The 23,381-nt window shown below is 44.5% G+C and overlaps 7 protein-coding genes across 7 annotated transcripts; 5 read left to right on the top strand and 2 right to left on the bottom strand.

Moving 5' to 3' along the window:
- Positions 1-6,286: 6,286 nt before the first annotated feature.
- Positions 6,287-6,499, bottom strand: N7537_010892 (uncharacterized protein; the record flags this gene model as incomplete). The annotated part of the gene is made up of 1 exon (XM_056901946.1): positions 6,287-6,499. One exon carries the CDS (start codon positions 6,497-6,499, stop codon positions 6,287-6,289), a length of 213 nt encoding a protein of 70 aa, XP_056747233.1.
- Positions 6,500-7,734: 1,235 nt separating this feature from the next.
- N7537_010893 (uncharacterized protein) lies at positions 7,735-11,605 on the top strand (the record flags this gene model as incomplete). The annotated part of the gene is made up of 3 exons (XM_056901947.1): positions 7,735-9,776; positions 9,827-11,544; positions 11,601-11,605. 3 exons carry the CDS (start codon positions 7,735-7,737, stop codon positions 11,603-11,605), a joined length of 3,765 nt encoding a protein of 1,254 aa, XP_056747234.1.
- An 802-nt stretch (positions 11,606-12,407) lies between these two features.
- N7537_010894 (uncharacterized protein) lies at positions 12,408-13,640 on the top strand (the record flags this gene model as incomplete). Its single annotated transcript, XM_056901948.1, has 1 exon — positions 12,408-13,640. The coding sequence occupies one exon, from the start codon at positions 12,408-12,410 to the stop codon at positions 13,638-13,640; it is 1,233 nt and encodes a 410-aa protein (XP_056747235.1).
- Positions 13,641-14,318: 678 nt separating this feature from the next.
- N7537_010895 (BTB/POZ domain-containing protein) lies at positions 14,319-14,808 on the top strand (the record flags this gene model as incomplete). The annotated part of the gene is made up of 2 exons (XM_056901949.1): positions 14,319-14,480; positions 14,539-14,808. 2 exons carry the CDS (start codon positions 14,319-14,321, stop codon positions 14,806-14,808), a joined length of 432 nt encoding a protein of 143 aa, XP_056747236.1.
- Positions 14,809-19,345: 4,537 nt separating this feature from the next.
- Positions 19,346-19,663, top strand: N7537_010896 (DHS-like NAD/FAD-binding domain-containing protein; the record flags this gene model as incomplete). The annotated part of the gene is made up of 1 exon (XM_056901950.1): positions 19,346-19,663. One exon carries the CDS (start codon positions 19,346-19,348, stop codon positions 19,661-19,663), a length of 318 nt encoding a protein of 105 aa, XP_056747237.1.
- A 1,841-nt stretch (positions 19,664-21,504) lies between these two features.
- Positions 21,505-21,738, bottom strand: N7537_010897 (uncharacterized protein; the record flags this gene model as incomplete). The annotated part of the gene is made up of 1 exon (XM_056901951.1): positions 21,505-21,738. One exon carries the CDS (start codon positions 21,736-21,738, stop codon positions 21,505-21,507), a length of 234 nt encoding a protein of 77 aa, XP_056747238.1.
- Positions 21,739-22,446: 708 nt separating this feature from the next.
- Positions 22,447-23,181, top strand: N7537_010898 (uncharacterized protein; the record flags this gene model as incomplete). Its single annotated transcript, XM_056901952.1, has 1 exon — positions 22,447-23,181. The coding sequence occupies one exon, from the start codon at positions 22,447-22,449 to the stop codon at positions 23,179-23,181; it is 735 nt and encodes a 244-aa protein (XP_056747239.1).
- Between the last annotated feature and the right edge of the window lie 200 nt (positions 23,182-23,381).

The following is a 23,381-nucleotide window of genomic DNA, read 5'->3' on the forward strand; positions in this document are numbered from 1 at the left end:
ATGAGATATTATATTATCTCATAATTGCCTCCTAACTAGCTATATAAGGAATCGAAATTCCTTGCTTAGCTAGTATGTTATAATAACATAAGTATAATAACAATCAACTTGACTTCTACCTCTTATATTAATTCCTATTCTAGCTAAGTATAACCCTTTATATCTTATATAATATAATTATATAAGCTATAAAGATTACCTAATACCACTTCCCTACTAAAATATTATAACCTAATTATAGGCTATAATATTATATCTGCTAAAGTGCCAACAGAGGAAACCGAAGATAAATATAAAGTCGAACGAATCCTATCGGATAGATAGTATAATAGTTAGTAATAACTCTTAGTTTAGTAGAAAGGGTATCCTACCTTAAAAAATATATAGGAACCTATCTAGAATCTAAGGGGCTACTACTAGCTTATTTAGTAGTATTACTAATAGATAAAAAGAACCCCTATATAGCGGAAGGTATAGAAGAATCGCTAATAAGGAAAGATAAATCTATCCCCTCTAAAATAGAAGGGGATAAGGAACTAAATATCTAGGTTAGAGTAGGATTCTCTAATATAGCGGTAAGAACCTAAGTATCGTACTTATCAGCGAGACAATCTAGCTTAGTAAGGTCCTTAGTATTAAGAGGATCCTTAGTATCTAACTACTCTATTATAAAAGAGTTATAATTTAATATCTTACTACTCCGATTTTTAAATATTTAATATTACTTCTTAAGACGAAGTATTTTTACTATTAACTTTATTTACTACTTCTTAATCTCTTCGATCTCTATATTAATTTTTATAGACTCGCGGAGGACGCGCTACTATTCCTTATCGCTATAGAACTATCGTATATAATAATAACCGCGACGAGTATACTTAGTATAGTTACGACTCTTTAGATCTATTATATAATCGATAAAACGAGAAGAATAGAATTTATAAGAGATATTAGCGACCGAACCGTTTTATAATATTTTATTATATTAAGTAAGTCTATTCTTTTTATAGGTTTTATTATTAACTAATATAATATAATAGGTATATAGCTAAGAAAAGAAAAATAAAAAGAAAAATAAACGGTATTACTTACTAGAGGGGGGAACCGTAGCTTTATAAGTCTCGGGGACGAAACTCCTAAGAAAAGAGGAGGTAATATTATAGACCTATCTATTACTAATTAGTAGTAACCTACTAGGTATACTAATAGGCTATCGAGAGCTAACTAGTAAGATCTATTAGTAGATTACGTATAAACTTACTAAGTAAGAGTATAATCCGCTCTAAACGGATCTACCCCGTAGAGGATTTCCGATATATAGGTTACTCTACGTACTAGATAACTACTATACTAGGGAAATACGTAACTATAACTCCTACGTCGACTCTAGGAGTATACGTAGAAGTATACGGTAACTCCCGGATATACTCTAGGAGTATACTAGGGAGTAGGAAACGAAGGATATATAAGGATACTCCCTTATATACTTAGTTTGGTTCTTCGTCTTTAATTATATATTATTACTTATATTTACCTTTTGGATTACTATAACTCTTTACTTAATTATAACTTAACAACACTTACGAGTAGACTAATACCCCGGTATAGATCTACTCGGCGCTCTACCTAGTATTAGTTCCTTAATCGCTCAAAAGGACTTAGGCTACTATAAGGCCCTACGCGGCATTAGCTCAGTTGAGACCGGATCATTGACGTTAGACCATTCGAGGAGTATTAAGGCAAGTATACCCTGAACCTATCTAACCTAACTGTGACCAGTTAGCTAGTGCGTAACAAGTAGATAGTAGAATAGTAGAATCGCCTTGGCGGATTCTACCGATCTACTTACTACCCTTCTACTACCTATATAATCACGTGATGCTGAGTAGTGGTTGTCTAGTACGTAGAGCAACCTATATATCGGAAATCCTCTACGGGGTGGATCCGCTCAGGGCGGATCATGCTCTTGCTCAGTGAGCTTGTACGTGATCTGCTAACAGGTATCCTGGTTGGCTCTCGATGGCCCATTGGTGTGCCTGGTGGGTCACCACTGATTGGTGACGGACAGGTCCGTAACACTTACTTTTATAGTTAGACGTAGTTCGATAGGGTTTTAGGGTCCTAATTACTACCCCGGCTTAGAGAGGGGGTCGGGGTTCGAAGCTAGATATTAAGCTTTAAGATCACTCGGTCGGGTCTAAATAGTACTAAACCGGCTACTACGAAGCTATTTTTAATAGTCTCCGATTTAAAAGCTTTAATTCGTACCTAGGGGTATACTTCGAGGAAGTTAAGTTTGTTAATATAGTTAATCCTATTCCGTATCTTTATCTTAACTATCCGACCGTATATACGTTTTAATACCGTAAAATAACTAATATTAAGAGGTTATAAAAGATAAGATAAATACGCTAGTATATAGATTAGTATTATCTTATTTTACTCGTAAATTTCGTCAAATTTAGGTATTAAATAACTTCCGTAACTATTAAGTATTAAAAGCCGGTATACCCCCTTCGTACGTGTAGTACTAGGAATAAAGAGCTTTTTAAGCTAGCGAAGGCTAATTTTATCGGAAGTCTAGCCGTTAGGACTAACTTTAAAACGCTAATCCTCCGGGAGGCCGTCGAACTATAATTTAATAAAGACTTTACCTTTAAAAATCATATATAGAGGAAGCGCCTACCTAGAGGCATTCGTATACTTAATAATAGTTACCTACTCTCGATTTCTAGGTTATAAAACCGGCCTCCGACTATAGTATTTACTCCTCGTAATAACCTTTGTTATAGTCAATCCTATTATAAAGCCGGTCTTATTAAAGTTATAGATATCGTTAGGGTCGATTCTAAATTAAAGGATTGTCTTTTAAACTAAGTTAAACTACTCTATAATGATTTTAGGGTCTTTATATTTTATACGCTCGTAGTTATACCGTTTCGAGAATCGGGAGGAGAGGAGAGGACGTCGTTTAATAAATTTCGTAACCTAATTTTAGCCGACCGAAGGAACTAGGGTAGTTCTACGCTTTTAAAGAAGAAGATCTACTATTTCTCGTATTATAGAGGGCCGGGGGGCTACTCTACGTAGATTTATAGAGAGAATCTATTTTTCAAGAGATTCCTCTTCAATTCTAGTCAATTTCGAGCAATTAGCGCGTATAGTACTCCGTTGAGTATAGCCGGAGAGGCGGTCGCGTAAGGTTGTACGGGGTATGTTAAAACGGCGTGCCAATTCACGTATTGAGCATATTTCTTGATTTTTATAAGCCTAGATAGCTAGTAAAATCCTACCCTCTTGCTCTATTAAATTCCTAGAGCTTCGAGAGCGAATTGGTGGCATGGTGGGTGGTTGAATTGACTAAGTGCTAATTCATGGACGCGTTTTCGTTGGGGTGGGCGGCTCGGTGGTGTGGGCGGCTCGGTGGTGTGGGCGGTTCGGTGGTGAAATACGTTAATCAAGCAACACACGTCCAGAGTACTTAGTCAAACCCGTGTATTCTTTTTACGGTAAGGCCATAATACAAAGGACGAGATAGAGAACCGCGATTCGTGCTTCCCTAGGCAACGTTGAAATCTCGAGCTAATATTTTAGCTAGGCTATATTTAAGATAGGGTTTTGTCAAAAATATACGTTTTTGCTTTTCTACGGCAATGGCATGCAAAAAATAGACGAGCACGACGGCTGCATGATTCGAACATGCGCCCGCGAACGGAATTGATTTCTAGTCAATCGCCTTAGACCACTCGGCCAAACCGCCGCTTTTAGAAAACTAGCCCTAGTTACATAGAAGTTCGGAATCTCCGTCCTATTTCGTGTAGAAATTATCCTTACTCTGCCTACTACTTTTCCCACTGCGTTAATAAGGGTATTACAATATGTCCCAGGAGGAAGGCTTCATACCGCAATAGGGTCGTGGACTATCTAAGCCAAATTGTTCGATATTAAAAGATCCTAAGGACTCATCCTCAAATAAGGATTTATCGGGCTATTGGCAATTTCCAAGGTCTAAAGGAGTAAGTACCAGAGCTCAGATATCATTAATAGACTGCTAATAATTTTCAGTTCCCTACTTTGGTTCGATACAACCTCTTAGCCCTTTAATCTCTCCCGGAGGCCGAGAGGCAGGATATGACCGCCAAAGCGGGTATACTATCGTTGATGCCAACCATGCGTTGTCTCGATATGCCCGGAAATCAAGTGCTATTGGACTGGCAGGTGGGAGAAAATGACGGTATATAGCCTAAGCCATTTCAACTTCTGCCTTGATTTGTTACGCAATTTATTTAACACCGTACTGATTTGATCTCTATAGATCCCACGACGGAAGCCTTCCTAGTGTGAGCTTAGTGAGTTCGCCCACGATCTCGGTATCTGGCGCATGCCTTCGAACTCGGAGGTTAATTCGTTAAAACCACAGCCTATGAAAACATGCTCGTACCAAACCCCCTAGTCTGTTCCTAGTCTAGATATAGGAACCAATACCTTGGGCTCTGGTTCCTCCACTCCGGCGGATCTCGATTCTTTCCAGTTGTTAGGTATGCAAGACCCGCACATTTGGACCTAGCCCAGTCCACATTTGATAATGTGCCGCCACCGGTTGGCTTAGAGGGTTCTACCCTACATAATACGCCTGAAAATATGGATGCATTGTCATGGTTGATGATCAGGCCGAGGAAAATCAATGCGCTAGTCCTTCTCTTTAAGTTGGAGTTCAACCAGGATTGGGCCTGCGCTATTTATGTCGTTTGATTTTGCTTGGTCGAACTCTTTCAGTTACCTGCAAATAGAACATGAGTCAATTAGTCCCACCATACCACGTTCGAGCAATAGATCCTGTTACTCTCTGCGTAGGGTCCCATGAAGAATAAGGAGCTTTGGACAAACCGGCCGTTCAAGGACGAGGAGTGTTATGCTAAAAGGCAAATGGAAATTCTGTGAAGAACCCGATAGTCTTCACGGAAAGAATTTTTTCTGGGAATATGCTTCAACTTTGTATGCACCGTCAAGAGTGGAGTTGAAGCTGTTGTATATAGCAACGAGAAGCACACGGGAAATGAGCTTTGTTATGGTACGGAACCACGGATTGAATTTGGCGGTTTGAGATAAATACTATGTATCCATTGGTCAGACAGTCAGTTGGCGGTTCAGAATCGCGACCCTGGAAGAAGCTGTGCAGCCGCGATTCCTGTTTGCACCTAACCGTACGATCTTGTTCCAGGAGTTTCTATCGCGTTAAGATATGAGGAGGGTACAGACGCGTCCCCAAGGACGGAAGCAGTGTTTCTGGTTTCTTACAATTAGCTGCATCGAAAGACCAAAGCGCAGGCTAGAACAGGAATGTACTGTACAGTAAAGTGGGACTCCAACCTAAAGGACGTACACATGGTATGAGAGGGGTTGCCAGAGCCTCATATGTGAGGGAATTAGCATCCTTTCCATCCAGTGGTAAAAATCCATCGCGCTGACGACTTTGTGGCTTGACGTGGGGATGTCGGTAGATGGTATTCACCATATTACGAGTAAACATACAAGGGCTATTGGGCGCATGAATAGTTCCATTTCAGTGAGTAAGATGATGATAATCCCACTACACTTAGGATAAGCACCCCTGCGCTCTGGCCTCCCAGATCTCTTCCTATTCCTCCGCTACCGACAATGCGGCGGTAAATTCAGCCGTGCCCCCTAACTACAATAACAAAGAATTTCCCAAGCATCAGTTCGAGGGTTTCTAGTAAAGAAATAATAGCTAAGATCACGTTTTAGCTAGCTTTTGTCTATCCGAAACCTAAATCTAGGGCTGGAAGCGACCTCGACCGAGGCGACCGACGACTATGTAGCAGGGCAGTCTAGACTCTAGAAGCGTGGCGAACTGCCGGGGCTTCCTAGAGGCGTCAGCCGAATGCACGAAGAGCCCAATACAAATAGCGACTAGTAACATTCAAATGACATATCACAATCTGAGTAGGAAGCTCGTGGGCGTTCAGCCGACGCCAAGCACTGCCCTAACTCCGGGTTAAAACCAAAGGACTCTATCAGAAGAAGCAAGCATGCATGGGATAGCTTGGAGAGAAGAGAAAACCGTGGTCTGTCCCAGGGCGGGCTCTGTCAGAAGACGCAAGCCTGCTTGGGACGCTTCTCCAAGGTGGAGCGAGGAGTAGCCAGGAACCAATCACACATTGGCTCCTCTGATCCATTGCTACTCCCCCACTTCTTTTTTTAAACGGTACTTCGCCCGTGATTCCCTAGCTCGCTGCTAATCGCTCCTTGCCACCCCTGTTTTGGGTTAGCAATCAGGTCTCCGTGAGTCTCCATATACGCCCCCGATGAGGTTCATGCATGAGTTCATCTTCCATACGGAGCCCTCTTCTATATGGAACCAGTGCGCAAGCTCAAAGTCCTCTGACAAGGTGATATCGCACGCTTGTCGGAATGCAGCTTTGAGAGCATCATCAGACACATTTGATGCAAGCCATTCACCGTATTCCCCGACGGCCATATCGATATTGGGACTGATATGATTGACCTCATGGCGAGGGCCCTAGACTTGTGGGCAGAAGTGATGACAACGCATCGAACTCGGACAGGTCGGGGGGGAGATAGGGCGCGATATTGGTATGGTAAGCTCGGTCCATTAGTTAGTTAACTAGTTACGGTTAGTTCCGCCACAACAGCACGTTTAGTTATCTTCCTGTAAACCAATCATCGGTTGGATGCGGAGTCTGGACCGTTGAGGCGTCACTGCATTATTGGTGGCCCCGCGGTCTTGCCTTTTAACCTGGAGATCCGGCGAGCCGGAATGGAAGGCGACCCGCTGACTCGTACCAAAAATGGCCTGAAAGTGGTGTCCGTGGGAGAGTCGCTAGCTAAACGTCCATAGCGCTGCCAACTACAGTATTGGATCACCGGCTAACCTAGAGAGTTGGGCAAAGATGGGAGTGTCCACAGTTTGAGATTTCATGGTTTGGAGTTCGCAGTTCTGGATAGTAAGACGTCGCCCGTCTCCACTAGGCATCTTATGCAACATTTAAGAGCCAATCATCCCCGAAATGGCCGATATGTATTTAGGACCTGATGGCTCAATCAGAGACCATCAGCATTAAGCAAGCTGGCCTGTTACTGGCAAGGGATAGGGCAGGTACGTCTTTACTTGTCGATAAGGTCCGTTGGATAATGACCGCGTGATGTCTAACCCCCAAAGCCTAGGGTATGCAGTACCGTGTTACGCAAACAGACCGACAACGAGATAGGTAAGCCTATTCTCTTTATTTGGAAAGAGTTTTCGCTGACTACTAGCTTCATTATGCACCTTTCTCACAGCGAGATCATAACGCAAATTATCCTTCGAAGCGAACTTCTTTTACCGAATTTATCTATTTCCATCCAACCCTCCTTCACATTTGAACCAAAAAAGCGAGCGGAGATAAAAGGCAAATATTGAATATCACCTCCCTTCAAATAACCCTCCCCACGTAAAGAGATTTTGAAAAGAGGGGTGATGCAGGTATGAGTTGTCCTGCAAGACCTTAGACGTCAGATGTACAGAGTACAAGGTAGTCTTACTTACGTCCCTCTTATCAAAGAGGATACCTGCTTGGCGTATCCAAGATTATCTTTCCCTTCTCCGGCCAACCACATCCACTCATCCATCTGTGCAACCTTCCGCGTTAAGAAATATTTTTACTTCTTTAAGGATTACGAGAGCTACAAATTCTACAGCTATCTCCTTTCACGATGGCTCATCGCGGAAATTGGCGATCTCGGGGCAATACGAGCAACCGAGGAGGACCCAACAGCTTCAGAAAGCGCAATCAGTCGGAAACATTCTGTGTACACTTTCAACGTGGCAGGTGCCACTACGGTGAGAGGTGCAGATTCTCACACGATGTGAACGAGGCTTCCGACTTCAAGTCAAACCCGGCTGCATACCATCCGATAACTCATGATCTGGACGCTCGGAATCAATATTTCGACTGGAAGAGACTTCTTAGAAATGGGATCTTAGGGTCTGGATATTCTCGAAGGGAACATGAAGAGATCGTTCAATTCTGGAACGGGGCTCTTGAAATTCTTGAAGGCGACAGCAGAGAGAATCATCAATTCCTCGCCAAAGATCTTGTGGACGACAATCTTCATGGATATGATTTTATCCTGGCAACTGCAGATGCAGACAATCCAGAGGGAGTGCGACCTATGCCAACTTACGACGAGCCATTCCTCAAAGTCATTACCCATACTTCTCTCTTGAACTGTCTTTCTGTCGATTCATTTGTTGGCACTCTGTACACATCCTTTGGTGGTACAAATGGAGATCGAGCAATCAGATATCTGAGTAGTGTCTGCCGGAGCCTGAAGAGTAAAGGTGAAGAGACCAACGAAAATGTACCGGTCATCTCACTGGACATGATGAAGTTACTGTTGAATACCCTGTACCAACTTTTGTCAAGAGACCGACGCGCTCGATTCCACGATGAAATTCCCGCACTGCTCGACCTAATCCGCGAAGTGGGCTCCCAAATCACCGAATCATGCTCGAAGGCCGACATTGACGGACTTGAAAGCAGAATAGAAGTCATGCAGAGACTGATCGCTAGCGCAAACCGCAGTCTTTTTATACCTAGGGTGCATGAGGAAAATTTCCAGAAGAGTGGATCAGCCCTGTCGTCTTTTCCGCTGGATATGCAAACACCTGGTGGGAGACACGACAACGACCTTGCAGAAATCTCTCAAGTTCAGATCCTCCCTACCCATGGAGAGATTGTCAGCGGCAATTCAGAATATCTACCCTCTACCGACTTCCTTCAGCCGCACTTTCTCCCCGACCCTTTGCAAAGATACATTGACTCAACATTCCGACTCCTGCGCCATGATATCTTCGGCTCAGCCAAAGATGTCCTTCGAGATCTGCTACAGCAGAACGATTTGACACAATTTTCGTATTTCTCAAGCAAAGATAGCGGGGCACACCTCTATCTGGGAGCACGGGTCCTCCAAATATTCATCAATGAGCGAAATGAGCTCGAAGCGACCGTGTCCTTTGCTACTCCACCACAAGTTCGCAAAAAGACATCCAACGAGCAATGCAGATGGTGGCAAGACTCCAATCGACTAGAGGAAGGAAGCCTAGTGTGTTTCTTGACGTCCCAAGAAACTCACAGGAGGCTTATTTTCCTCGAGGTCACTGTGAAGAATGCTTCCAAGGACCAAGCGCACCAGAACAAGAGTAGTCTTGTTTCTGATAGGTTTCCACCTAGTATTACGGTCAAGCTTGCAGCATGTCTACAACAGGAACTGATCCTCCTGGGCCGGCTTTACAGCAAGAAGCTCACCGGTATTCTGGTCGACTTCCATGGCTTGATCCCTGCCACGTTCGCCCCTATCCTGAAAAACCTTCAGCGAATCCAACGCGAAGGAGAGTTGGCATTCCAAAAGTGGATCTTGCCAAGCCGTAAGGATGATGAAGATGGTCACAGCATACCCCCACCGGCATACGCGCGCAAACCAGGATTTATCTTTCCCCTAACTTCGATCACAACTGTTGGAGCCGAAAATATTGCATTGGACCCGAGTGCCCCTGAGTCTATTGACCTCTTGAAGCTGCAAGCTCAAACTGGTCTCGACCATGGCCAGTGTCAGGGACTTATCGCGGCTCTCACACGAGAGTATGCCCTCATCCAAGGTCCACCGGGCACCGGAAAGTCTTATTTGGGTGTTAAGCTTGTTCAAGTTCTCCTTAAGATCAAGAAAAAGGCAAAGCTAGGCCCAATTCTTGTGATGTGAGTACTGATTTCATGCCTTCTTGTGTCTTTGCTTACAGGAATTATAGCTGCTATACCAACCATGCCTTGGACCAATTCTTAAAGCATATTCTTGATGTTGGTATCCAGAAAATCATACGCATTGGTGGCCGTAGTCAGGCCACTGAGCTTGAAGGCAAGAACCTTCGCGTTGTCAGTAAAGGCATTGGGAAGACGAGGGTAGAGTCGCAAACCCTCGGCATGTCCTACGGGAGTCTTGAGGACTGCATGAAGCATGCTGGTTATGCAATGGAACCTCTACACCAGTCTCAAAAAGGCCTGTCTTGGGCCGCGATGGAGCATTTCTTGCACCGAAAATGGCCCATTATACATGAACAACTGGAGAGACCAGACACGGAAGGATTCACAACTGTCACTGATGATAAATTACTTAACTGGCTTGGAGCCAAATCGATGAAAGCTCAGAAAGACCAGAATGAGAGTGAAGTTGACGATGTGCGCTTGGAAGGCCTCACACGCGCTGCGAATGAAAATATTCACAGTCTCTCGATACCGGAACGCCGGATTCTTGCAATGAGCTGGTTTAAACAGTGGCAGGAAATCGAAACCGCTTCGCTTTTCGAGGCTCTTAATCACGCTGCAAATCTTCGCGGGGACATTAATGCAGTCCATGAAGAGGTCAACCGCCGAGCCTTGATTCAAGCAGATGTAGTAGGAATCACGACCACAGCCCTTGCCCGCCATATCGAGACACTGCGCCGAGTAGGAACAAAGGTCATTATATGCGAGGAAGCAGCCGAGGTAATGGAAGCCCATGTCATCTCAGCCCTCATGCCAGGAGTTGAACACTTCATTCAGATTGGGGATCATCGACAGCTGCGACCACAGATTCAAAATCATTCGCTTAGTCTTGAAACATCCACAGGAAAGACATGGCAGCTAGACAGAAGCCAGTTTGAGAGACGCGCTGTCGGTGAGCCAGGTCTCAAGCCAGCCCCTATTGCACAGCTCAATGTACAGCGAAGAATGAGACCTGAGATCTCGCAACTTATCAGGAGCGTCTATCCAAAACTGGAGGATCATGAAAGCGTGATGAATCTACCCAATGTTGTTGGAATGCGAAACAACCTCTTTTGGCTGGACCATGAATGCGATGAAGATTCAAGAGATGACGGCAGCCGTGTGAAGTCTCATAGCAACCAGTGGGAGGTCGAGATGGCTACTGCTCTTGTTCGGCATCTTGTTCGGCAGGGAGAGTACAAGAGCACGGATATTGCCCTCTTGACGCCCTATACCGGGCAGCTGCGGAAGCTCAGGGCATCGCTAACCAATGATTTCGAAATTTGTCTCAACGAGCGGGACTTGGAAACCTTAGCCGCGGATGGGCTTGAGAAGTTTGAAGGTGAATATCCTGAGCCAAGTGGCCGCAAGACATTCGAGAAGAAGACGTTGCTCCAGACGCTCCGCCTTGCTACCGTCGACAACTTCCAAGGCGAGGAGGCAAAGGTGATCGTTGTCTCCCTAGTCCGCAGCAACTCAAAGCGCAAGGTTGGTTTCCTACGCACCGAAAACCGCATCAACGTGCTCCTCAGTCGAGCTCAGCATGGCATGTATCTCATTGGAAATGCTAAAACATACCTCAATGTTCCAATGTGGGCCGGTGTCCACTCTCAGCTCGCCCATGCAAATGCAGTCGGCAGGGAGTTGGCTCTCTGTTGTCCTCGCCACTCAGACACGCCTATTCTCTGTTATGAACCTCACGACTTTGAGAGGAAGAGCCCTGAAGGTGGGTGCAGTCTTCCGTGTACCCGTCGACTCGAGCCATGTGGTCATCAATGCCAGGCTAAGTGCCATTCGGCGGTCATGCATGATGGCTTTGCATGTGGGAAACCTTGCCCACGTATCCGATCAACCTGTGAGCACGAATGTCCCAAGCTTTGTGGTGAAGATTGTGGCCCTTGCATGGCGAAGATTCAAGACGTGGAGCTTCCTTGTGGTCATATTAAGAAAACTATCTTTTGCCATCAGATGCCTAACTTGAAAGTCATTAAATGCGACGTCAAGGTCGAAAAGAGTGTTCCTAAGTGTGGCCATACAATTCAGGTTGGCTGTTTCAAAGACGTCACATCCCCGATCTTCCGTTGCCCCAAGCCATGCACCGACATTCTCAGCTGTGGCCACAACTGCAGTGATTGCTGCGGAAATTGCCTCGAGGAAGTCCGTGATGGAAGAAGAGTATTTAAGCACCCGAAGTGCACGAAAATATGTGACCGCCCCCACGGTGTTTGCAACCATAGGTGTCCCAAGATATGTCATAATGAGGAGGGCTGTGGTTACTGCGAGGCAAAATGCGAAGTAAGAATCCTACAATCAATCATCTGGTCATGGTATTGGAGATATTAATCATATATACAGATTAGATGTTCACACTCAGCATGCGATTTGACCTGCGGAAAGGCATGTGCACCATGCATCGAGAGATGCACCTGGTCCTGCAAACACCAAGGCTCCTGCTCAATGCCTTGTGCAGCAATATGCGACCGGCTTCCTTGTAATGAGCGATGCACTAAGATCCTCAAATGCGGCCATCAATGCCCGAGCCTCTGCGGGGAAGACTGTCCAAACAATATGTGTCAAGAGTGCGGCGACATGGGAGACGCTCGTGTTGACTTACTCGAATGGAAAACTTATTCCAAAATCAGTCTCGATGAAGATCCTATCATCGTGCTTGGATGCGGCCATTTCTTTACCAGTGAGTCGGTTGATGGATTGGTTGGCCTGGATGAAGTATACACGAGAGATAAAGATGGAAAATTCGACGGTCTCCGAGATGTCTCTTCTTCTCTTGCCAGTGTCATACCATCGTGTCCGGACTGTAAGCAGCCCATCCGCCAGTTTGTGACGAAACGTTACAATCGTCTTATCAACCGTGCTGTTATGGATGAGACTTGTAAGCGGTTCCTTATCAAGGGTCGCACAGACCTTGAAGGCCTTGAATCGCGTCTAAATGACATTGAAGACAAGCTTAACTCTAAGCGAGCATTGATAGCGGTGGGGGACACTAAATTCCAGAATAGAGCAGAATATGCAGCCTGTGAGCGCCTTGCAACGGAGGCTTTAGCTCTCAGCAAAGCCATGAAGGCTGAGAATCAGCCGATGAAACGGCTCATGGATGCGATTGCCATCTACCAGAAGTCACCAAGGGACGATGTAGCCTCCCTCTCAGCCCGAATGGAGGCGATGAATATAGCAACACGAGAATCCGACAACCAAATCACCCTCGGCGCACGGCTAATTTACATTAAGTCCAAGGAAGTCATGTTTACCGATGTCTTTAGAGTGATAGATTCAAGCAGAAAATCTGCAACACTACCACAGCTAAGCTTTGCCAAGCTATCATTAACCTTGATTCAAGTTCTGAAGGATTGCCGAGACTTGATAACTCAAGCCAATGAAGGAAATTTCTCCCGCATCGTCATCCTGGCGACCATATCATTCGCCAAGATCGCCCAGCTGGACGCGTGGTATCACCGCTCTCATCCAGGAGAAACAACAAGCGATCTACATCTCAAAGGAAAAACTGGTCTAGAAAATCTTGAAGATCGCTTTCAAACCACCCGCGATCTCCTCGCTGCTGCGTTAAAACTATGTGACGAACTGAGGAACTGTCCTGAGCTCCAACAAAAGACCCAGGAGATGGTCCGCCTCTATGAGGGAACGCGATACGAAACCGTCACTTTAGAAGAACTTCAATCAATCAAGACGGCCATGGTTAGTGGGCGAGGAGGAATCGCGACTCACTCTGGGCACTGGTACAATTGCATCAACGGACATCCGGTGAGTAAATTTCCCATTCCTCGAATTGCCCCAAGTTACCTTTGACGAGCCAAATAAGCTAAATAATTATTTCTGTAGTTTGCTATTGGAGAGTGCGGTATGCCGATGGAGCAAGCTAGATGCCCTGAATGTGGAGCACCTATTGGAGGTCAAAATCACACAGCCGTTGAGGGCGTTTCTCGAGCGCAGGAAATGGAGTAGATGGAAACCATATTGTGTTTCGATTATGGTAGCATAATACATGTTTTCTTTTTCTTTCCCTGATACTACACACGAATCTACACTCAAATGTTTTAAGACAGTTTATCAAGCGTCTGTACCTTATCCTAGCCTAAACATTGCCCAGGTCTACTAGTGGTTGCGCTGGTATATATTCCCTTAAAATTGTTTTGCTCATACCACTCCCAGCCCACCTAGCGCGAAACCCCGAACAACGAATTTGAGCACATTTGTACTCCATGGGTATCCATGTTTATAAACAGACAAAGGCAGCTGGTCACCCGAAGTCTGTTCCTGGGGCCCAAGTAAGGCTTCCTGGGAGTGCATGCACTCCCAGAAATACCCGTGCCGCCACCGGAATTTCCATCCACTTTACACGTGGGGTCGTGGTGTTGATCTCATATGCCTTCGAGGAATACGGATAGTTGGGCAATTATAAAGCCATCGGGATGATAGATATCCGATACATTGTCTAACATGTTATCTTATCCACTTCCATTTAATATGGGGTTTCCAGATCTTCAACCACTCTTGCAAAGCCTCCTGGAATCAGGCAGGTACTCCGACCTAACGATATCATGTGAAAGCCGTAAGTTCGGAGTACACTGCACCATAGTCTGTTCCCAATCATCCGTTTTCGATGCCGCAGTCGAAGGAGAATTCAAGGTAAATAGTATCCGTTATAAGTCGAGGTTAGTTAATATGAGTAACATTGTGTCGCAAGGGGGCTGCTTCTTCGCAAATCGACCTACCCGACGATGAGTTACCAACCATTCAACAAGTTATTACCTTTCTTTCTATTCAAGATTATAATGAAAATGGCATTCCAGACATTGAAGATAAAAGGTCTATTTCGGGTGAAGATATAGAGTCCCACGCAGTTTTGTGGAACAACCTCGGCGTTTTTATGGAAATCGATAAATTTGACATTGCTCCTCTAAAACGGCTTGCGAGAACTCGCCTTATCAACTGGATTGACAAAAATGCTAACTGACTTCTATTTGTTAGACGGGAGATCTAGGCTACCCTTCTACCTCTCGAGACTAAGTTCGGGGACGCTATAATCAAGGCAATTGTATGTTACGTGCTGTCAGGCTCTGTCGAAGAATTTCGCAAATTCTTCACCAAAGGAGAAGCAAAGCAGATCTTCCACCAGTTTCACAATAGTCAGTGGGATTCATAGTCTGTCCCAGCCTTTGGAAACATTCCGAGCCACACTCGGACAACTTGTTGGAGCACAGGAGCGTCCTGAAAGCAGCAGGGGCATCCTGGGGCTGTCAAACTTCTACATCACTATACTAAGACCATACACCTTTCGGGTTATCGTTTTATAGGTCTGTTCATTTGCTTCTATGAATGGTGCTATAGATAAGAAGGCTAACGTTACTAGGGGGCGTTTCTCAATACAACGACCATATATCAACCAGAACTTATCTCTAGTTAAAGAAGTTAGAAACTAGAGCACTATTACGGAAAACATTATAAGGATCCAAGGTTGATTATTCTTAAGTATCGATAAAACATAGAGTACTTCAATTTAATAGAAAACCTATAAGCCTCCTAATTAATCGGTATTAATATCCGATCTTATATCTTTAGCGTAGTAATTCCGTTTAGTACTAAGGCGGTAAACCTCTTCTATATACCTACGAAGATATATCTTATATGGCGGTCGCGCAAAGTTGTACGGGATATATCAAAACGGCGTGTTAATTCACGAATTGAGGATATTTCTTGATTTTTAAAAGACTAGATAGCTAGTAAAATCCCCTCTTGCTCCATTAAATCTCTAGATCTTCGTGCGCGAATTGGTGGCATGGTGGGTGGTTGAATTGACTAAGTGCTAATTCATGGACGCGTTTTCGTGGGGATGGGGCGACTTGGTATGGGCGGCCCGGTAGCAAAACATGTTAAGGAACATTTGATTATTAAGCGGCGGTTTGGCCGAGTGGTCTAAGGCGATTGACTAGAAATCAATTCCGTTCGCGGGCGCATGTTCGAATCATGCAGCCGTCGTGCTCTATCTTTTTTTTTGCATGGCATTGCCGTGAAAAGAATATATAGTTTTGACTAAGAAAAGTTCCGGGAGACTCGGTAAAATGATAAACGTAACCGGTAAGCGAGTGGGCCACCCAACCCAAAATGCGTGCATGGATTAGCACTTAGTTAGTTCAACCACCCACCATGCCACCAATTCGCTCCCGATCCTCTAGCAATTTGCGAGAACAAGAGGGCAGGATCTTATTGGCTATCAAAACCTTCAAGAATAAAGAAATCTCTTCAACTCGCGAATTGGCGCGTTTTTTTAATATACTGCGTATAACTTTATAACGCCGCCTAGAGTAGCCCCCAGTCCTCTACCGTACAAGAAATGGCGGATCTTCATAATTGTCACTCGAAATACTATATAAAAGTACACTAGTTACGTATAATAAAAAGATAAATTAAACATAATTTATTATCCTATCACATAGGAATAATTATAATATAACTAGTTATAGTATTGGGTGAGGTTTTCGGTCAGAAAGCCGTATACGTGGTTTGATTGGACGCAATGAAGGTTATATCAAAGGTTATACGGAGTACATAGAAAAGTCTTCTGCGCAAATTATGCATTGTTTACCGCCTTCGTACTATATATATATTGAAGAGGGGAACGCTCAAGGCTGTATGCTCTAAGGTATACGTGTCGATTTAGCACTCGTAGTTCAGCTTCATACCCAACTTTCCATACAAGGGAACCAGGTAGACTGCCCAGGAAGTGGAATAAGAGATATGTAGGGATGTGTATTCTCAATATGTGTCTATCTACTACTTGTAACCTCATAACTCAACGCTTACATAACAATTCATAGGAAAATAAAAAGAAGAGACGAGGGCAATACGTAGTGGGGATCCTGTCTTCCTACTACGATATATAAGAAGGCATATAGAAAGAACATCTAAAGACATGACAAGGCCTCATAAGTGGCCGTCTATTCTTATACTTTATATTCCCGAGTCTCCCTCTACTCCTAGGTGACAGGGAGACTCGAGATTAATAAATTATCTAATCCATTTTACCGAGTCTTCCGGAACTTTTTTAGAATCCCCCGAAACCGAAACCCACTTTATCATGAGTCTGGCTAAAATTGGAACCGATTTTTTGATGTATCACATTTTTTTAGCCTAAATTATTAAACGGCGGTTTGGCCGAGTGGTCTAAGGCGATTGACTAGAAATCAATTCCGTTCGCGGGCGCATGTTCGAATCATGCAGCCGTCGTGCTTTATCTTTTTTTATACAGCTTTGCCGTAGAAATTCAAAAACGTATATTTTTGACAAAACCCTATATCAAATTTGGCCCTGCTTACGAAGACGTATAGGGGCCAGGGTTCAAAAACCCCCTTGTAGGGGAATTCTGATACCTGGATACCTGAATCAGTACCACTTTATACACCGCCCTAATACAGTGTACAGTGACTATTCATAAATTTTAACACCCCAGCCCCACACCACTTTGATTATATAATATTCTGCCGGTCAAAAAGTTTCCTTCAATACCGTTGTATATCAATGTCCGTAGCTTTCAATGATTTTCTACACAAGGGTAAGTATAGTCTTATGAGGATGTTTCAAAACATCCGAAAACACGACATGAACTCGAGATAAATGAGGTCCACCAGTTCATTTGATATAGGCGGTATAGGCGATAATGGAAGGCGGTATATGAGTGGGGCTAAAGGTGGTGTTAAAACTTATGAACAGTCACTGTACTGTAAAATGCTAATACATCAACCTGCCTAGATGAAGCTTTTGCACTTGCAACTACCAGAAATAATGGAGTTGTCTGAATTTGCATGCAGTTCGAAGGCTTCATTTTTAGACCGAATCAGGGTACTTCGATTACCAAGGCATATGTAATAATAATTCAGGTATTTTAATTTTTCTGCCGTTCTAAATTAAGGCATTCAGACATCAAAGGGTGTTTTGAACCCTGGCCCCTAGACGTCTTCGTAGCCCGGCTAAAATATTAGCTCGAGATTTCGACCTTGCCTAGGGAAGCACGAATCGCGGATCTCTATCTCGTCCTTTACATAGCCTTGCCGTAAAAAGAATATACGGGTTTGACTAAGTACTCTAGACGTGTTGCTCTCTCTATTGTAAGAGAAAGTTAAGACTCTCTTTAATATATCATACTGTTTTCGGGTAAATTATTAAGCGGCGGTTTGGCCGAGTGGTCTAAGGCGATTGAGTACGTTTCTCTTCGATATCCAGTCCATCAAACATCCACTAACAATCTACACAGCTAGAAATCAATTCCGTTCGCGGGCGCATGTTCGAATCATGCAGCCGTCGTGCTCATATCTTTTTTGCATAGCCTTGCTATATAAAAAGAATATATAGTTTGACCAAGTACAGTGACACAGCAAATGTTTTAACACCCTTGGACAGACCGCTTTTTGGACCGCCTATCGTAAACTGAAGAGCAAGTTTATATCATCTTACTTTCTCAACATTCTTTCTTAAGTGAGTGCTTTTTATAGAAGACAAGATTCAGTTTAATCCACAACAGTCAGATGCTTCATCAGGAAACTAGTCGGGGGGGCTATTGAAAAGTTGAATTTTTGACAGGCAGAATATGAGTAATCGAAGGGGTGTTAACACTATTGCTGCGTCACTGTACTCTGGACGTAACCGTGCTGCTAAGCGCTTAACACACCGCCGTGTATTGGTGTGCCCTAGTGGATAACCATTTTTTACCAATTAGTCAACTTACGATCTATGTATCTTTTGTATAGGAAAGTCATACAAAATAAACTTATATACATCGTAGACACCATGCAAAATTTCTCAACCCCTTCGAACTAGTTAGGCAAGATATAAGAAGAAATATATAGTATAAAGGAAGTCTATTTAATTTAATAAGGAATATTAAGCGAACTCAAAGGAAAAAAGCACATTTATAAAGATACGTAGATCGCAGATTGGCTGTCTGGTAAAAAATGGTTATCCACTAGAACGCACCAATACACGGTGGTGCGTTGGGCATTTGGCACGGTTATTGATAGAATATGAGAATTCGTACCAGTTAAACCTACTCGCTGATGGATCACTTACATTTCCGTAAAATCATTAAGCGGCGGTTTGGCCGAGTGGTCTAAGGCGATTGACTAGAAATCAATTCCGTTCGCGGGCGCATGTTCGAATCATGCAGCCGTCGTGCTCTATCTTTTTTTTTGCATGGCATTGTTGTAGAAAAGCAAAATTAATTTTTTGACAGAGCCTTATATCAAATAAGGCACCGCTGAAATTTCAGCTCGGGATTTCGGAAGCACGAATCGCGGATCTGTCTCGTACTAGGTCATTGTTGTGCAGCTGGGTACAACGAATGCGCTGAGATTGCGGAATACACCTTGTAGGAAACGCCTATTGATGAGTTCTTTGGACCTTCATATATTCGCCGAGGCAGCTGCTTTGATGAGGAAAGTGATGGAGAAGCTCGGGTTGCCTATTCCGCCATTTTGTCTGCGAGGGCGTCTTGTCCCAACATGGAGACACAAGAGCAAAACAGATGCCATCTCACGGTTACCGGTGTTGGCAGTGATGGAATGCCTATGACATTCCTCCAGTCGGTCAGAGTTGACGGGATCAGACAGGTTGCTCGCGCCGAACCGTTTACTATTTATGTTTACAAAGAGCTGGAACTGGGTGTGGAGTTGAAGCTTGGGCTTGAATTTATAGGACATTATAATGAGCCGAACCTTGGACTTGTCTATGAGTACAGTGGGAACGAAGACGGCTTCCACGCTCTCGAATATAACCCACAGAATGGATTGTGGGTTGAGAGACGGAACACTCTCACTTAGTGCTATCGACGTTAGACCACGACTCAGAAGAATTGACCTCTTGGATCTGTACTAAAAATTTGATATCCGGTTGTTAAAATAAGGTGAATTGATTTGCTGATGTTATATACCACCAGGTGACGGACGATGAACCCTGAACTGCATTCCTTCACTTCTTTGTGTATGCTTCTAGATAATCCTCTGATGTTTGCTGTATGGTTTGTCTTCACATTCAATGAAACCAATGTAAAGTCCTCGGGACAGCCAGAGATATGGAAAGGTACTTGAGAAGAAGAACGGAATCCAGAATGACCCATGATTCTTGCCCTCAAATTTCAACTGAAAATGATTTTCAAGGCAACACCACCGGCGAGGAGTAAGTCGCTCAGCATGGGAACGCCAATCAAGTCCCGCACGCTCAAATTGAACTACTTTATACTTTCTTAACCACTAAGAATAAGCGATTTAATAAGATAAAAAGAAAGGTCTATCGAGATAACCTTTTACCGGAATCTAGGAATATAGCGGGGCTCAAACCCTCTCGATTTGGTAAGGATTTTATAGGTCTAGGCCAATAGATAAGCTGGATGTTGGGTGCAGACTGGGACTCGATAACCGAGTTCGGGATAGTGATATGGATAATGATAGCTGCGCTGTACATACTTCGGCGCTTAGCATAGCAGGAATAATAAACAAGAAGACACTCCGACTATACGAAGGACTGTCGAAGCCACAATGTGCAATTCTGATTCAGATGCGTACAATGAGGATCGGACTTCGACACTTCCTGTTCAAAATCAAGGCAGCTGAGACTGACCGATGTAATTGTGATGAGGGCTCACAAACACCAAGGCACATTCTGATGCAGTGTCCACGATACATTATTCCGCATACGAAATTGTGGGAGCAGCTAGAGAGAATTGGGATTGCATTCACAGAGATAGACTATGACAAGATCATGTCTAACCCGCAGGCCATCCGCTACGTGGTCAACTTCATGCACCGAACAGGTCTCCAACAGTTCCAGTATGTGACAACCGAGGACGACGACGACGACGACGAACCGACAGGCCTCTAGGTGTGCAAGACGATGGGTATTAGCCAATGACGAGACGTGATGCTGTGCAACGAGAACTCAGCCAAAGTCGACGAACATGCCAATTAACAACTGGCCAGGGCAACGTCACCATCGATTGAAACCGAGGCAGGGGAGGGTGCGAGAGAGAGAGAGAGAGAGAGAGAGAGAGAGAGAGAGAGAGAGAGTGAAGTGGGGGTTGGAAGGTGGAGGGTGCACTCCACAACTATCATTATATGTTAGTTTCTTATGTATGGGTTATAGGGGTTTGGATTTATGGGGTTACGGGGTATAAGAATGGGCTGATTCCGCACTCTTTACGATCAGCATCTGTATACTCTGGGAGTGATCCCACTCGGCGTTTGGCTTCGAGTTCTTGCTTCAGTTGGATGAAGCGCCTGCATAGTCATACGCACTAGTTAGACTGCAACAGGTTAATTGAACTTTGATTGATTGATTGATAGCAGGAATAATACTCGGCCATTTTTCGATCAACGGTGAAGTAGAGATCTGCTTGTCTTCCCGAGAAATCAGTAGGTGGTGTGGAGGTAAGGCATGCAAAATCCACGCTGGCATCATGGTCGAATAAGCTGATGACCCGAGATTGGTCAATCCGATAGAGCGTCGTATAGCCCGGTGCTGTTGAAGTTGCAGTTGTTGCAGTTTGCGACAAAGCAGTTTCGCGCGACAACCAAGGGTCCATTTCCGAAGAAGGTCGATCGTTTTCCGGAACCAACAGACCTACTTTGTCCAGGTAGGGAATCTTCCCGCCGACGATGTAGCCATATCACGCTCGCAAGAAGCTTTTTGTGCCGCCTGAAGTGCCCGGCATCGCAACTGAAAGGTATCCCGAATCCAGATGCTCGAGCGCCACGAAAGAGGTGAGATGCTCCAGGATACTGACAAAGGACTCAGAGTGAGGAGATCGATACGGAGGACAGCAGGATATGTTCTTCTTCTTCTTCTTCTTCTTCTTCACTGGATCGGTTCGAACATCGTTTATGAATGTGGCGGGTGCCATCAGATAAAGGAGGGCTGACCAGCTCCGATTCTTGCAGGCTTACTGTATCATCAGGAGCCGGAATAGTTGCCCACAGGACGTCACCGCCGGTCAACAAATGGATTTTTGATGCGCAAGTAAGTTGGTGAAGTGGAGATGCTTTTGGAACGTGGGGAAGGTACGGGCAGATAAGAGTACTCAGGTACATGGTTACTTCATCGACGAAGTAACCTTCCAAGGTTCAATGTTGGAAAAAGATGGTATTAGGCACGCTAAATACAAGCACACACTGACATCTTATTAGATCTTTTTGGATGTTCTTCCTGGGGTCATTTTATTTGTTATCTTATGTCTTTTTTTCATATGCATATGAAGGCGGCAAAAGCATAAACCACACAGGGGACATTTCTATATATAGCCAACCATGTCCACTCCATCGAGACAAATGCGGAGGGTAGCTTTGGACTGGTGGTGAGTTAACTTTCTAAGACGAGAGTCAGAGGACTCGCGAAGGCAGCCTCTTGTATACAAGGAATACAAGACAACATAAACCTGTAGTTGTGCGAACCACGGATTGCAGAGCATTTAAGGACCTAAAATCCGTGGATTGCCACCGTGCGGTCTCAGCCTGGCGTCATCACCCGAGTGTTTAGAGTCTTTTTAATGAATTCAGGACTCAAAAACTGTTCATTTTCGAAAATACGTAGTAAACTCAGTTGGACTCGAACTATGAGCACATCCGTTGTCGACAAACCAACTATAGAACCCCGTTGGTTTGAGCTATTTCGTACAATTGAAGCCAAATTCGAAGACTCCAATATCGCTACTGAAAAGTGGTATCTCACAACTTTAAGTGCAATCTCGACGACGCCAGAATCACACGTTTGTGGCCAGCTATACCTGTACCTGATAAGCCAACATGCATATTCGACCACAAGTGCGCGCTGGAAGCTGATTCGACGCATGCGCGAGGCGCTATTCAAGGACATTGCTCTTCTCGGACTCCCTAAACCGACAGAGGCACTCCTCAGCATCAACAAAGTCATGTCCGAGGAAGATGGGGAATGTTCCTTCACCCGAGAAGGCTGGCAGTGCGACGACGCAAATCATGCGCGCGGCATGGATTGGTTAAGATCAATATATGCCCATAATACCAGTACGCTGTTTGGGTTATTCAAAAAGCATCCTGACTTTGGCTTTTGGCTTGCCGATATCACCTATGGGTTACTTTTGTCGGACCGCCAGGTTTTGGATGATGTGGATACAGAGATGGTGGTCTTGCCGGCGGTCATGGGTCAGGACATGCCCCGGATGATCTACTGGCATATCCGAGGAACACGGCGGTTGAGGATCTCCAAGAAAGATGTGAAAATGGTCATGGAGTGTGTGCATCTGGTCGTTGAAGCTTGCGGTGTGACATTGAAACAAGTGCCCAGTGTGGATGACGTCGATGGAGATTTGTAGAATTGAGCCGATAGCAAGTCAAACCAATATTCCTCTCATATCTCTACATATCTTTCAAGATACAAAGGGGGAAAAAAGACCGTGTTCCAATAATAGAGTGTTTGTTTGGGGTCTGCTTACCTAACCACCTCGAGGACCGCTCTTTCGTACCGCATCGGGAGACTTGTTTATGGTGTTGCCCCGCGTTTTCCCTCTTATTT

This window comes from Penicillium hordei (genome assembly GCF_028827395.1).
Source record: "Penicillium hordei strain IBT 12815 chromosome Unknown utg000006l_segment0_segment0, whole genome shotgun sequence".
In the NCBI taxonomy this organism is placed as follows: domain Eukaryota; kingdom Fungi; phylum Ascomycota; class Eurotiomycetes; order Eurotiales; family Aspergillaceae; genus Penicillium; species Penicillium hordei.